The sequence below is a fragment of the Pteropus vampyrus genome, unplaced genomic scaffold, assembly GCF_000151845.1.
Source record: "Pteropus vampyrus isolate Shadow unplaced genomic scaffold, Pvam_2.0 Scaffold85, whole genome shotgun sequence".
NCBI classification, from domain to species: Eukaryota; Metazoa; Chordata; class Mammalia; order Chiroptera; family Pteropodidae; genus Pteropus; species Pteropus vampyrus.
Window position 1 is genome coordinate 1298896 of NW_011888866.1, and position 16236 is coordinate 1315131.

Genomic DNA, 16236 nt, shown 5'->3' on the forward strand with positions numbered 1-16236 from the left:
AGAAATAAAGTATCTCAGGTGCAGTGGCGGGACCAACATGGCATAAGTGACAGTCTCGAGAGAGGGAAACATTTATTTTGGAAGAGAAACTGACATTTGTGCCAGTTTCAAATATTTTGTCTGGTTCTCACATCAGTCCTGAGAGAGCGAGGTGTAATTATTCCCATTTTACAGATGAGGCAACTGCGGCTCAGACAGGGGAAGTGACTTGTCCAGAAAGTGGCTGAAAATAGAAATGTAAATAGTCCTATCTGATTCCTGAGCCTAGAGAAGTACTTTAGTAGAATTTGTAGCCTTAAAGGTGGGCATAGTTTAGGGGCCCTGGCCAAGCATCCCGTGCCTGTGTCACCAACCTCTGCTCTAAATAGAAGGTGACAGCATATGCCTGGGTCCTGATTCCAGAGTATGACTCCAATTCTGGCTCAAGTGGGAGTCAAGGCAATAAATGGCAAGTGGTTTCACACCCCCAGGCTTTTGTACACACAGCTGCTTCCACCTATTGTGCTCTCCTTCCCTCTCCCCATCTCCTACTCTCCTGGTCCTTTTCTTTCAAGTTTGAATCAAGCCTCTTCTTCCCCACAAGCCCACATGATGCCTGATGGAGTAGACCTGACACTTCCAGGCACTGAGCCAGCATCTGGCTCCAGGAGGTACCCAGGAGAGTGCACATAGATCCAGGAATCCCCACTCTCCAGGGCTTCCAGGGAAAGGCAAGGCCTCCCATGCCCCAGCCCCTTTCTTTTTTCCTCCCCTTCCCTGCCCCATCCCTGTGGTAGGGTAAAGGCCTTGCTGAGTCTAGCAGGCTAGAGGGCTAGAGGTTAGAGCAGCTGACCTCTTCAGGGAGGAAGCAGGAAGGGCGCCAGGCCTGCTCCACACCCCTGACCCTGCCTGGCTGGGTGTGGGAGATCAGAGGGCACAAGGTAGGGTGGGCAGGGCCAGGAATGGCTGAGAAGACAGGCCACCAGGCCACCTTTGGGAGGAAGAGGGTTCTTGCTTGCCTTCCTCCGAAGGGGTGAGCCAGCTAGGAAGGATCCACCGATCTCCTCTCCTGGCCTGCCCTGATAGCCTAAGAAAGAATTCAGCACTGGACCCATTAACAAGAAGCCTGCATTCCAGGCTTCATTTGATACTTGCTAAGAACATGCTCTGGGCCAGGCTGGAGATGGGTGGGATACAAAGATGGGTGAGATCCATTTCCTCCTCTAGAGGAGCTCACATCAGACATTAAAGGAATAATAAACATAACTAATATTCATTGAGCACTTTATCATGTGCCAGACACTAAGTCCTTCACACATATCCAGAACTAATTGAATGTTTATAATAACTTATGAGATAAATGCTATTTTTAGTTCCATTTAACCAATGGGGATAATGAGGCACAGAGAGATCAAGAAGCTTGCCGTAGATCATACAGTAAGTTGTGTGCTTGGATCCATACTCAAGCATCTGGCATCCGAGTCCCCACATTTAGCCCTCACACTATGCATCCTTTAGGCCAAACCTAGTGCCAGCTGCCTGGACCGACACATGCAGCAGCTTCATCCAGGCCCTGCCTCCTTGTCAGCAGGTTGTTGAGCTCTGTAAACTTCCCAGGCACCAAAGTACGCTTTAGGATATCACCACTTTCGATGAAATTTAGTGCCTGCCATGATTACATCTTTCCCATGGGCTTGTCTTCTCATCCCGTGGAAGCTTCTAGTTCCTGTAACTTACCTATCTCACAGTCCCTTGGAGTGTCTTGCACAAAGCAGGTGCTCAGATGTGTTTGCACATTGGTGGGTTGATGGAGGATGCCTTCGTTTCCTCAGGTCTCTGTGACATGAACAAACTGGTTCCAATCCTGTATATTGAAATTACCCAGGAGTTTTAACCATTACTGCTGCCCAGACCCCATTCCCAGAGATTCTGATGTAATTGGTGTGAGGTGCAGTCTGAGCATAGGGATTTTTAAACACTCCCAGGGCAATTCTGTTGACAGCCAGAGCTGAGAATCCTTATACTAATATCATTTTAGAACACTTGTAAGTTTCAGTTGAGGGCAGGCACTGGGGGGGAAACAGAAAGAGCTTGAGCTTTGGAGATGGGTTGGCAAGATTCACATCATGATTCAGCCACTTACAGGTTGGGTGAGCTTGGGCAAGTCAACTTCCTAAGCCTCAGTTACCTCTTCTGTAAAAGAGGATAACAATATTGACCTTGAAGTAAAGCTCCTGGCTTTGAGATGGCATATGTTAGGTGAAATGTAATATGTGGCGGCTATTAAAATTAATTATATATCTCTCCATTCAACATGAGATTACTAAGTGCCAGGCACTTGGGCACCCTTGGAGAACAACAGGAAATAAGACAGTTATGGTCCCTTACCTTGTGGAGTTTACATTCTAGTAATTCAATTTAACAAACTTTATAGGTTTGGGATATCAAGCACTGCATGGGTACAAAGAAGAATAACACATTGCTTTTGTCCTTGAGGAAAACGGAAGTGGACACTAATCATAACTAGAATAGAAAAAGGAGAATGCCAGTTAGGTACAAACCAAGAGTGGTAGTCCTCAGGGGAGAAAGCCATCTAGAGGGCAGATCAGGGAAGTTTCCATGGAAGATATGATACTTTGAAGGCCCTTTGATAGGATTTTGTGGGATGGGTTGAGAGACGTGATGGTAGAATGGCTTAATCAAAGGCATGGAGGCAGATACAGCCAATAATCCAACCTGGCAAAAGAGCTAGATGTGCATGCACAAGAGGGCAGAGGATGTGCTTGTGTAGCGGGGACATGCAGGTTGGAGCCTTAACTGCGAGGGTGAGGCATTTAGGCTCTATTTAGCCAACTGTGGAAATCAGGCAGGAACTAGAAGAGTTACATAATTCTTAGCTCTTAATAACTGGACCTTCTCCTGGCTTTGTTCTGGAGTAGGCGTCCTTGTTGCCACCACACTCAGGGCCTCTCCTTCTCTGCCCACAGCTGCCTTGGTTTCCTGTTCAGTGCTCAGTATTCTGTCGCTGCTCTTAGGTAATAAACTCATTCAATCTTAAGCATAAATGCATTTCCAGATGGTACTTCTATAGGAAATTGCATTTGGCAGATACAGTGGAAGGAGCACCAAATTGTGAATCTGGAGGAGGCCTGGTTCTATTCCTAGCTTTGCCTCTCACTAGCTATGTGACCTTGAGCAAGTAATTTCTCTTCTTTGAGCTTCAGTTTCCTCATCTGAAAAATAACCAGGCTGGATGGGATGATTGACAATGACCTTTTCAATTGCAATGTTCTCTATATTTTTCCAAGTACCAACTCCAAAAATATCTGTTTTGCTTCATGCAAGGGGATACTGTTGCTGCAAGTTATGTATTCATCTTGAGGCTCAGAGGGGAATGGAGAGAGTGGCTACATGTAGGTGCTCCAGCAGTGTCCGCTGAGCCTGGCCTTGGCTTCATCACATCCTAGGCACTGACCATTGCATGAAGAAGCCTCCAGAATATTTCATCCTCCAGCCACTCAAGTCTTCCCCATTGAAGCCCCAGAAATTGTGGAGCAGAGATAAGCCACATGTGCTGTGTACTATCTGAATTTCTGACCTCAGAATTTGTGAGCCTAACAAGAATGTTGTTTCAAGATACCAAGGGTGGTTTGTTACACATTAATAGATAACTGGAAATGGGTGTGGGGGGATTGAGGGTGGTCTGAGGGAGAAGGGCCTTTCTGCACTGGTGAAGCCTCAGCAGATGTTCCCCTTACCTGCTGACTTTGGAAGCCACCTCTGGTCTTGGATAATTACTCCAAGTAGCACAGTGCTCTTGGGAGAGGAAGCTTAGAGCCTCCACTGTCCTGAGATGTTGTAGTTTATAAACAGGAAAGTTCTGGGACCTTTCCCTAGGCTGTCCCAGGCCTTGACATACTGGTTAGCTGGAAGGCAAGGTTCATCTGTACTTGTCAGTACTCCGTGTGGGAAAGGCTAAAGGGCTTACTCTGGAATTGGTCCTCTAGGTGCATCTTACACACTCTCTCATTTCAGCCTCATAATAGCTCCATTAGATGCTGTCTGAAGGCGTGTTTCCCCCACTTTATTAATGAAGGAAAAGCTCAAGTACCATGCCCAAGACCATACACAAGGAATGGCAGAGCAGTGCTGTGACCCCAACGGCGGGACTCTAAATCTAATGCTCTTTCCTCCAGGACTGTCTTGAGAAGCTCGCTGGGTGACTCGGGAATGGAAGCTCTGGGAAGAGGCTTCCATTTTCTTTCACTAAACAGTCTCTTGCCTTGAAGTAAGAAAACTGAACTTGGCTGAAGTTCTGTTTCTGCTTCCTTCCTCCCCCACCCTCTCATTCCTTTTTTCCTCCTGAGATTTTGGGGTAAGGAGGAGAGGGGGAATCCACTCTCAAGTCCTTTGTTAGGGAAGGCTTGATGGTGATGCGGGACTTCACTCACCAACCATGCCAAGGCTGAGGGCACAGAGGCCAAGCGAAGCCAGGCCGCTCCCAAGCTGGGGGGTGGTGGTGAGGCAGATAGTGTCTGTCCCCGTCACACTCCCCACCGCGCCGTAAAATGTGGGTGGTGAGGTTCCCAGAAGAGTCTGTGCGGTGAGCATGCTGAGTGACAAGGAGGAAAGGGCCTATTCCCTAGTGGGGCTTCCTATCTCACGGTGTGTGATGGGACTGGGGTGGGGGCAAGGAAATACCATTTTCCGAGTGATTGTACCCGGCTATGTCACATATTTTAGCTCATTTAAATCAATTTCCAGACAAAGCTTGGAGAGGTGAGCTGACTTGCCCAAGGCCACTCAACACACGAGTGGCAGAGAGGGTAAGGACGCCGGGAGAGTCTTGCCAGGTCTCTGGAGGTAAACGCCGGGACCTGGCGAGGAGGCTCCGGGCCCTCCTCCCAGGGCTGTCCCGGGGGTTCCCAGCAGGGGGCGCCCCGAGCCCTGTCCCGGGTAGCCGGGCGCGCCTCCAGCCGGCGCCTGGGACAGGGCTGGCCGCTCCGCCCCCTCGGCTCCTCCGTGGCTCCGCGGGCGAGTGGGAGGGCACCCGGCGCGCAGGGAGGAGAGCCGAGCGGATCGCCGCGCGCCCCGCTGCGCCCCCGTGACTCCCGTGTCCCCCACGCCAGCCGCAGCGCAGCCTTCCGCCGTGAGTAGCGCCCGTGTGCGAGCTCGACGGGCGGGACGCAGCACGCGGCCGGACCGCAGCGGCCTCCCAGGGGTGAGGCTGGCGGCGGCAAATTGCCCCGGGGCGCACTCTCGTGTTCTCAAATGCAGCCACCTCGGTCCCTGACGCCGCCCCCGGGTATGGCCCGCCATGGCCTTGAGCGCTGTGGCCGGCACTGGACCGTCAGGACCTGCCCGCCGCGTCCCCAGGGCGCGCTCTGAAGCCTGGCACTTTGACCGGAGGGAAGGGGCGGCGGGCAGAGGCCTGGTACCATGGGAGGAGATGGGAGACAGTCTTCCATCGAGTTAGGGTCCCTTGGCGGAGGAGAGCGCCCTAGATTTCTGGGAGGAGGGGAGCTAGGTCTTCTTGGCATCAGTCGTCTCGCATACCTCCGTCTCCCCGCTTGCTGCAAGAGGTGATAATAGGAGGCTGTTCCCGTGCACAGGCAGCTTCCTACATGGCAGAATGAAGCCGTGAACCTCATCATCAGGAGTCTAGCCTGGGGCAGAGCTAGTGTGGGCATGGGGGCAGCCAGTAGGTCTGTGTAGGCTACGGTAGAAAGGCATAGAAGAGTATTGGTGATTCCAACTCTGGGCTAGGTATTGTGGTTGTCTTATGGTATGTATGGTCTGGCAAATCCTCGCTGTAATTCCACGAGGTGGAAATTAGGATTCCCACTTTATGAAGGAGTCAATGAGGCCCAGAGAGATGAGCATGGAGGTCACACAGGTAGCGGTAGATTAGGGGTGTATACTGGAAGAAGGGGGCCATCACTGGCTGCCTAGAGGCAGGTGGGAAGGTCACTGGGGACAGGTACAGTGAGAGCACAGCCCCTGATACCTTGTACTTTAGAATCCAATGGAGGGCAACTGGGGGCTGCTGTAGTTTCTGACGCTTATTTCCCAAGTGCTTCTGTGTAAGATATTCCTGGGAGAGTCTTGGTGACTGAGGGGTGCTGGTGCCTTGGCTCCTTCACAAAAACTTTCGGAGTCCTATTCTCAAACCACTCATCTTCCAGGATATGTTTTTAACACCTAAAGTGGCCCCACTAATAATTCAGCTTTGTGAGAGGCTTGGGCAGGGGGCACAAGAATGGGTGGATGTGGTGTGTGCTGGTCTGGGGCAAGTTCCAGCTGGCAGGAATGAGACCTGAACTGACCCTGATACCTCCTTGAAATCTCCCTAGTTGTTAGATGTGGGGGTGAACAATCAGGCTGCCCAATGGAGCTGGCCCATCCCCAGAAAGATGGAGTTTTCTCATGTCAATTTAGGCAAGTGGCTAACCTTTTCTGAGCCCCAGCTTCCTTATCAGAGATTGGAGTGGGTCAAAACTTCAAATGCCTGGAGGGGCTCTGTAATGCCAGGGCCCCCTCCCTTCTGCTGGCAGCCTCCTCATCCTGTGATGATTCCAAATTGCAGGGGTGGGGTGGAAGGTGTAAGGGGACAATCATACCTGCTCCTTTGCAATGGTCCCATTTCACTGACTTACACTAGGTGAGGTGTGATGAGGGTCTCCAAGCATTCAGCAGAGTGAGCTGGGGCCAGTGGGGGAGAGGGCCTAGTAGGGTTGAGATTCTCCTGTGGAGTTATCCTCCAGCCCTGGAGGCCTCCTCCTAGGTTGTCCCTCAGGAGGCCACTGACTTCCTCAACCCTGGCGCCACCATTGGAGGGTTGGGGGTGCTGTCAACAGAAGCCTGGGAAGAACAGCTGGAGTGGGCTAGATATGTGACTTTTAGTAAGTCCCTTCCACTGTCTGGACCTCAGTTTCCTTGTTTTGTAAAACAAGTGAATTATACAAGATGGCAGTGCTTTTCAGACACCCTTCCCAATGAATTCTTATACGGAACCCTAACATAGAGTATGGATAAAGGAAAACTGCTCTGGCTCCCCTTCCTCACACTGGTGGCTCTTGAAACAGAATCTAAAAATCCGCTACATGGTCTTTGGGGCTCCTTTCTGTGAGGTTCTAGGAAATATGTTAACCCTCAGAAGTGTTGCCTACTGTTGGGGCAGGGGCAGGAACGTGAATTCTAGAGAGCCCATTAAGAAAATGTGGGCGTTAAGAGGGGCATCATCCTGGGATGTCTGCAGCTGGTGGCCTGTGCCTCTGGCTAAAAGTTGTAGCTGTGATTTCATCTTTTCAGGACCAGAAAGGTGCCTCTACCTCTGGGTCCTTCTATGGGGCCTAATTGGTGACTCTAATTCTACCTCAGAATTTTTTCCCTTTAGTTTCATGTCTCTAAACTGGTAAAATACAAATTCATCTTGGGGAGAGATGTAAGGAAAGGGCTTTAAGTTGTTATCAGTTGTTTTTACCTGATGAGGTATCATCATTTATGGAGTGTCTGCTGTATACAAGCTACTACAAGGGGACCGAGGTGAGAATGTCACAACTCCTGCCCTTATGGGATTCTACGACAATAATAGGCAGGAGGTAAGGAACTTGCATTTGTTGGGACCATCCAAACGTTATTGAAAACATTTCTCATGTGACATCTCATTTCTCTCATAAAGTAGATATAAGATTCATTTTTTCTTATGTAAAACTTTGCATACAAAATAAGTATATATTCTGTATACCCATCTAACCACCACCCGGATCAAGAAATAACATTGTCAGCACCTAGAACTCCCCCTTTTTTTTTTACTTCCAGGCACAATCTCTCACCTAATTTTTAGTTATTACTAATAGTGCTACTGTGAGCATTCTAACATGGACCATCTGGAAAACATCTGCATGCATTTCTCTTAGGTATGTCCATAGAAACTGTCCAACAGTTTTCCAAAGTGGTTGTCTCAGTGTTTGAGAGTTCTAGTTACCCCACGTACTCATTCAGCAATACTAGTCATTGTCTAAACTCATTTTCCATGTAAGTAGTTTGAAACTCAGCAAAGTTGTCCTGTGCTCAATGCTTGCTAGTAAGTGGTAGAGCCGGGATTTGAACCTTGGCCCTTATGACTATGGAATCTATGCTCTTTCCCTCTGGGTTAAACACAGACATAAATTATGATGAGCCAGAATGTGATAAGCTGTAACCCTAAAAATGTATGAAGAGCCCTCTCTGTGAATTTAAAAGAGGTGGAGAATTTTCATCAGTTTGGGTGAAAAAAAGGGTCATAGAGCCTCACATAGATGGTAGCATTTGAGGCACTAGGAAGGTGGACCTCCCTTGAAAAGGACCCTGCTTGAGCTGAGATATAGTAGGGGTGAAAATTCTAGAAGCCAGGAAGGTGAGTTGAGGCCAAACCGATGGCTCAAGTTTGTCCTTGGGGGCTCCCCTGCCCCTACCCTGACTACCCAGAATGTGGAGCCCAAGGAGCTGGGAGCTGAGGCTGCTTCAAATCCAGCTCAGCTCCTGATAGCAAATGGCCCTGGCCTTGTTGTGCCCAAGGAGAATCTTAGCTGTTCCTGGGACCACTCTGGGTATCTTCTAACAGAGCTTTTGGAATTTTCTTCTTCCATTTAGCTGACTGAAGTTAGAACCTTCCCTTCCTCCGCCCCACCGCCCCGCCACCTCCACCCAAGACCCTGACCCAAACAGTTTATTTGGAAGGATTTTTTAAGCACAAAGAAGATGATGGGTAGTCGTCCAGCCACCCTCTGGGCTCCTCTCAGGAGATTTGCCAGGATGAGGGTGGGGCGTGATGAGGAGTGCTTGTTGAGCTTCTGATGCTGGTCAAGCCAAATTTGCCAGGAAGATCCCCAAACCTCTTCTCAGAAAGGAATGGAATTGATTATCTCAATGGCTGTGGGAAGTAGAAACAAAGAGTAGCCTGGGATGAGTCAAATAATAATAGTAATAATCATCCTTATTTGCTCAGCAGTTTATTCCCTTATCACAATGGATCCTCACACAGATGTGCGAAGTAGGTGATATAGATGATATCACCCCTATTTACAGATATAGGGAACCAAACGAGGTTCAGGGAGGGTGCCAACTGGCTGTGAGTCACACATGTGCCCAGACTAGCCTAGAACCAGGGCTCTTAGAGCCTGCTGTTTTTAGTATCCCATGCTCACCTGGCCCTGGCCTACCACAGAGTGAAGACCAAGTAGGGAGGAGGATGTGTGACGGACCATGAGCGCTGATATGCAGGAGGTCGGCAGGCGACCCCGAGAGTCAGGGTGTGTGTGCCTCAGTGGAAGGGAGGAAGGCTGGTGGCATCTTGGTAACAGAGCTCTGGTTTTCAGAGGGCAAAGGTGAAGGAAAGAGGGTGAAACATACACATTGCCTGAGAGTCCAGCCATTTGGCATTGACAAGATGCATCTTTATGTAATGGTGCCTCTACCCAGCCTGGTGAAAACAGTCTTTTGGGGTTCATGGTGCCTGGGCGTGGTTGGTATCTGATTGGCAGGCAGAAGAAAAACTGTCATCACTCGCCAAAATGAGCTCTGAGAGGCCTGTGTTCATGACTCTTATAAGACACATCCACAGGCAGCTGGTATTATCTTTGTGATTTGCAGGCTGTCTCCTGGGCCCTGCCCTTGGGGTGCTGTCCAGGGTGGCATGTGGTTGTCCCAGGAATGTATGAGCTCCTTGGGGCAGGGTGATGATCCCACGGCAAGATGAAAACAGTCTCTCCTAGTAGAGTGGTGAGTGCTCCCCATGGCTCAGGGTTGTCCCATGGTTCTCACTAAGGTGCCCTGGGCAGGCAGAGTTAGTTAGCTCCATCTTACAAATGAGGAAACTGAGGCTTCTCTGATAACAGATGAGGTCATAGAGCTAGCTGTGGACAAAACTGAAACTAGAACCTCAGGCTCCTGACTCCTGATGCCTGTTGTAATTTGTCACTCCATTCCCGCCCACCTTTCCCTTGGGGTGATGAGTGAGAGTTTACGAATAAATTGGTTCAGACTCGCATTCGGTGGCACAGCCCCTGAGGGAGCTGAGATCATGACAATCCCTTACCTTTCAATTATATTTTATAGGTTACAAAATAATTTCATTATTTGTGGTTGGTTTTTTTATAGCGTTGGCCTCTTTTACAGACAAGGAAGCTTAGTCTTCCACAGTTTAAATAACTTACCCAAGCAAAACTGGGACTCGAACCCAGATCTTTTGACTCAGAAACGAGTGCTTTACCTCCTACATCACGGCGGCTTCTTTTCTCAGTGGACCTGAATTTCCTGAGAACAAATTTCGAAGTTGGGATAGCTCTGTTTCTCTGAACTAGTTCAGAACAGATCTGAAGAAGTAAGGACTCTTTATGTCTCCTTAACAAATCTGAATTAATCTAAATCAAATAAGAATTATACAGTGTCAGTAGGTCATAGGAGAGGGCATTTCTTGAGGAACTAGGGCTGTGGATCATTGTAAAATTATTAAGTCCCTTCAGCCGATTACTTTTAGGGCAGATTCTTAGGCTTGTGCCAGTTTACACATCTGTCCTAATCTCAGGTGTCTTCAGTTTCAGGCCTCTATGCTCCAGGCCTCAATGAGGAGCCCAAACATGGAGACTTTCAAGCAGCAAAAGGTGGAAGACTTTTACGACATTGGAGAGGAGCTGGGAAGGTAAGAGGCTGTGAGAGGTGGAGGGGATGCAAGATGGAGCCAAGAATACGCTTCTCTTGGTACACCTGCCAGTTGATCTCATAGGGCACGAGCTTGTGGGAAGCTTTTAAAAACAATCCTGAGGTTTATTCATCTTCACAGGTGGCTCTACAAATAGTCATCCCTGGAAATAAAACCTTGCCAGAGGGGCTAGAATTGTCGAGTTCTGGGTATTCAGTATATTCTGGCTAAGAGTTATGGTGGATCCAAATGATTTTTAGTTTATCTGTTACTTTTCTCAGAAAGCCCTCTTTAGGCTCTGGACCGAGACCTGACCCGTGGGTTTTCTTCTCCGAGCCCCAGTTGGCATTCTCCATGGCTCCCAGGATTTTGTTTCATAAGCTCAGAGCCTGAATGGGAGGTGAAGTAATCCTCCTGAAAGTGGATTTGCATTGAGTAACAAACCACGCGAACCTAGTCGTGAAGATTCCCAGGATCTGAGTTATTGGGTGCGTTTTCAGGTTTGCTAAACCCAGGATGCAGCCGGTGTTAACCTCTGAGATTTGAAAATAGCTACTGTTTGGGGAGAAACGAAGAATTTCCAAAGCACTCTTTTTGCCTTCCGTTTCTAACAACTGCTAATACTTAGATGGTGTTTTACTGAAGTTTAATTCTCACAACAATGCATGAAATGGGAATTATTTTTACTCATGTTTTTCAGATGAGGAAACTGTGGTCCAAAGCATTTAAGCAAGTTGCCCAAAGTTGCTCAGCCGGCAAATGACATAGCCATGGCCCGGCCAGTCCAGTTTGTAACTGCATACCTGTTGTGCTGTCCCCTATGACCACAGCACTTGCACACTCACACTTGCTCACCAGTGCACCAGCCTCACTCTTTCATACACCCAGCAGAGTAAAAACCTGGGAGTTTAGGGTCTCCACTGTATCCAAGAAACAAAACACAATGCCTTTCCCCTTTATAGAGCTCTCAAGTCAGGACTAATTCTTTACTTTCTTTTAAAGACAAAGCAGAAAGAGCTTCAAAGCTAAAGCCTTACTCTGAGAAGAATGAAAGAAAAAGTTGCTTCAAGTTTAGGCATTGCTAGTCCTGGGTGACTGGTCGGCTGGCTGGATAGGGGCAGAAGTGATGCAGAGATCCCAGAGAGGGATGACTCCTGCGCCTTATGTCAGAGACCATCTGACACTGGCAATCTGGGGCCTGGTGAAGGGGTAGAAGGAGGACAGGCTGGAGGTGGTCAGTTGGAGTCTACCTCTGAATGGGAAGCCAGGTTCTCTTTATCTCAGGCACTTCTCCTGACCTCGGTGACACCAGGGAGAAAGTTGGATCCTCAGCAGCAGATCCTGCCAATGGCATTTGATTTGGTGGCCTCACCTCAGCCATGTCCTGTGTGTGTGTGTGTGTGTGTGTGTGTGTGTGTGTGTGTGTGGATGGGGCGTCTCTGCTAAGTACTATGGGTACAAAGATAAGAAGGGCATAGTTTCTGCCCTCTTAGAGCTCCAGCTGGCAGTGGGAGCAGCTGTGCAGATGACAAGGGCAGAGTTGGATGGGACTAGTGTTTCAGTGGGCTGAGAACTGAGAAGCTGGGTCGGGGAGACTCTGAAGAAGGAAGTAAAAGCAGTGTCTGGGGGAATTCATCTATTATTCCTTCCTAGTCTTGTCTCTCCCCCATTCCGTGCATCAAGGCTATTAAAACTGAAAGAGATCTCATGTTTTCTGGTCCTCCCTGTTACAGGGTGTGAAGGCCCCATGTACCTCACAGCCTGGGGAGCCTTAAAGGCACCCTGCCTACTTTTCTAAAATAGTAACTGGACATAGGGTGGTTAAGAGGTAGCAGAGGTCTGAGGCCTTTGGAATGGTTTGATATCCTAGGTTTTGTGGTCTAGCAGTCATATGAGCTAGAAGGCCATTAGAGGTTCTTTCTAAGTGACCCTCCATCTGATAAATAAGGAACTGAGGCTTAGAGGGGGAAGGTCTTACCTGGGGCCATAAACTGGCTGGAACTAGAGCTACCTCCGGATGACTGCTTAGCTTCTGAAGGGACAGTTCTATCTTTCTCTCTTCCCCTTCTTTTCTTCACTTAACATACTATTGAGGACCTACCGTGAGCCAGGCACTGTCCAAGGCAATGGTAAACCAACAGACACATTCTTGCCCTCATGCAGCTTATGATCCGTTGGTGGAGAAAGGCACTAAACAAGTGAATAAGGGAACATAAAAGGATAAATCGTTATAGTATGGCTTAAGGGCTATGAAAGGAGAGAGCAGGATGCTCTGAGAGAATAAGGGGTGTGGGTTAGACTGGGTGGTGAGGGCAGACCGCTCTGAGAAGTGACTATTAATTTGAGAACTGAGGGGTTAGTATGCAAATAGAGGCAACAGTGTGGATATAAACCCCCGAGGGGAAGGGCTTGAGATGCTGGCAGGAGGCCAGTGTGGCCTCCGAATGGGAGCCGCCGGTGCTAGGTAAGGTTGGAGACATAGGTGGGGGCCAGATGCAGCTGGCAAGTTCCCTGTCAACACAGAGTAGAGAAGAGGTTTGGCCTTAGGGGCCATACAGATTGGGGTTGCAGCCCCTTTCCTAGCTGTGCAACCTTAGGACAACTTATTCAACCTGCCTGGGCCTCAGTTTTCTTACTGTAAGATAGGAATAATAATAGTATCCACCTCACAGTTGTGGGGATTAAGAGAGATACTGAGTCTGTAGTGTCCCTCATAGAGCTGGGCACAGGGTAAGTGCTCAATGAACAAGAGCTTCTGGCCTTTGAAGTAAGTTTGGGGCATCAAAGCCCTGCCTCCCATTTACGGAGCCAGGGAAGGTGTGGGATTCTGCAGGAAGAAAGCTGGGACAGGGGTCATTCTTATTTTGGGGAGGGCTGTATGTAAATCTGCTTCCTTGACTATCAGCGACTATCCTAGCCTGCTCTCAGGGCTGTCTCGTTGATTTTAGGTCCTCATTAAGTCCTTCGGATGCAAAAATAAAAAATGAATAGCAGTCATTTTTCATTCTTACTTGTACTGATGGAAGAAGCTCACGATTATAATGTTGGGCAAAGGAAGCCAGATTTAAATAGACCATACTGTATAATTCCGTTTGTGTAGAGTTCAAAACAGGCAAAATGAATCAGATGTGCTAGAAGTCAGAATAGTGATTATCCGGGGAACTAGTGACTGGAAGGCGGCACAAGTGGGATTTCTGGGGCATAAGCATTGTTCTGTTTCTTGACCTGGGTGCACATTTCACTCATTTCATGAAAATATATAAAGCTATTCATGTACATGTGCATTTTCCTGTAGGTATGTTATACCTTAGCTAATACCATGTGTTAACCAACAAGGAATCTTTAACTCCAACCCCTGCTCTGGTCTGGTCCCTCAAGCACATGTTTCTGATTCCTTTGGAGGGCCTTGTCTGTCCTTGTCCTACAAGTAAGAGAACATCTGGGAGAAAAGCTGCAGAATCCAGCTTTGGGTGGGAACAGCGTGCCCTGGCTGGAGAGGCCTGCGCTCGGCAGGGACTACCCCTGACCCTGTGCGTCTTGCCTGATTTCTGGCTCCCAGAGCTGAATGCAGACACTTGGCTGCACTCATATTTTGACACTAGCCTGCTGGGGATGCTGGAGCAGTTGGAGAAATGCTGGCCTGCAGGTTCTGGACAATCCCAGCCTTGGTAGCCACCATAGGGATGAGCAGGGGGATATTAGAATAGGGCTCATAAAGGGAAACCCATCCAACCCCTCATTTTATAGACAAGGCTAAGACCAGAGAGGGGAAGTAGCTTGTCTAAGGTCACATAGTGAACTGGTGATAAACCAGGGTGGGTACTGGCCTGACTCCTAGTCTAGGTCTCTGGCCACCACACCATAAAGACCCACAAAGCACAAACTCAGTTTATACTTTAATTTGAATGCTCTGGGGAGTGAGAGAGAATATATGGTAGGGTCGTCTTTTCTGTTTGAACTTGAGGGTAGAGTAGCAGGGTCAGAGTCAGAAGGTGAACATTGGGAAGGAGTGATGTTCCCCAGGGGAAGGGCACCGGTAGACAGGCCCAGTGATGGGTACTGTATGCCCAAGGAAACAAGGTAATTTAACGTAAGCAGCATGTAATAATCGGTGGTTTCTTCTTTCCTATACTTCTGTTACTTTACTTAGATTATCAGATTATTATATTAACATAAAATCATAAAATGTTACTGGCCAACTAGATCTCAACAAGAATTTAGTCCAAATCTCCATGTTATAGACAAAGAAAGTGAGACCTAGAGATGCGGAAGTGATTTGTCCAAGGTCACAGAGCAAGCAATATTGGAGGTGGAACTTAAAAGAGCTTTTCAGCTACAATGTGCTAGTTTAAACAAACAGACAAAACTATTTATATGCATATTCAACTTTTATCCACGGCCCCCACCTCTCTGGGGGAGCTTACCTCACCATTACCATACACATCCCATCCTCCTCCTCCTCCTTCCTTGGCGAAGATAGTGGCCATAAGCCCAGCTACTTACAGGAGGCTCACACGTGCAAGGCACCCTGCTAGGTACTTAGCCCACAGAATCTCCTTTTGTAGAGACAGAAGCCTTGGGCCAGGGAGAGATCCACTGCTCTCAAGCTTCATTCTTTCTGTGAGCTGAAGAATTCCTTAGGATGGCCATATTGATAGGGCCGCCTGCCAGACCTGTCTCCCAGTGGGGTCCTCTGTGGTTAAGATTACCTGTTACACATTCTGCTTAGCCAGGGCAACCTCTTTTGGGAGAGAAACGAAAACCTACAAGAATTGTGTAGAGCTTAGATTTATCCAGGTTGGGTGCTATAGGCCAGATAGCCACAAAGCACTATAGAATAGTAATAGGTGTTTGGGTTTGTCTGTCTCAGTCCTTGGGAAAAGGGTTTCCAAAATGAACTCTGAAGCAAAGGGACTTTTACTATTTCTTTTTAAATAATAAAAAAAAAAGTATAGAAGCTGTGCATGGCAAATAGTATAAAGTTATGAAGGGTTAAAGTAAAAAACAGAATCTCTTTGCTTTTCTTCCACATCTCACACTCACAGGTAGACTTTGATAATTTTCTTCTGTTGCTTTTTAGAACTTTTCTAAGCAAGTGTGTACATGGTGGACCCAGATGGGATCACGCGACCATAACAATCTACAACTTGCTTTTTTCACTTAATGAAATACATTGAATATCTTTTTACAGCCATGCACATAGATCTATGAGACTTATTTTGGGTGTGTGTGTTTTTTTTAATAAAAAATTTAAGAAGACAGATTAGCAGCCTTAACATAGGAGCTATTTTTATTTCTGTCTTACCTTCTAATCTTTCCATGGCTATTTCTCACATCCACACATCCCCTCCGCTTTTGTGTCTACTTGAGGTACACATATGCTCAGAGTTAACATTTTCCCAAGTGCTAAGCTGCCGGAGCAGATCAGGGAGGCCAAGGGGAGCAGGAGCAGCGTTCAGGGCGCTGGGTTGCCCAGGGACAAGATTAGACCTATCCTGTCTCACATTTGTTTATACTGGGCTGTCAACTCTTTGAAGGTTGGTCCACATCTGTTCTCCTATTTTGAGCATCACTAC

At 48.0% G+C, this 16236-nt stretch overlaps 1 protein-coding gene across 6 annotated transcripts in view; it reads left to right on the forward strand.

Moving 5' to 3' along the window:
• The first annotated feature begins 4969 nt into the window (after positions 1–4969).
• DAPK2 (death associated protein kinase 2) overlaps positions 4970–16236 on the forward strand; it is a 108509-nt gene continuing 97242 nt past the window's right edge. For 3 of the 6 annotated variants that reach the window (XM_011363359.2, XM_011363360.2, XM_023532509.1), the window contains exons 1-2: positions 4970–5128; positions 10557–10660. In XM_011363359.2, coding sequence (XP_011361661.1) covers positions 10569–10660 — 92 coding nt within the window. In that variant the 5' untranslated portion in view covers positions 4970–5128; positions 10557–10568. Of the gene's footprint in view, positions 5201–10546; positions 10661–16236 lie in introns of all 6 variants that reach the window. The other 3 variants (XM_011363363.2, XM_011363361.2, XM_011363362.2) reach the window with 3 other exon arrangements.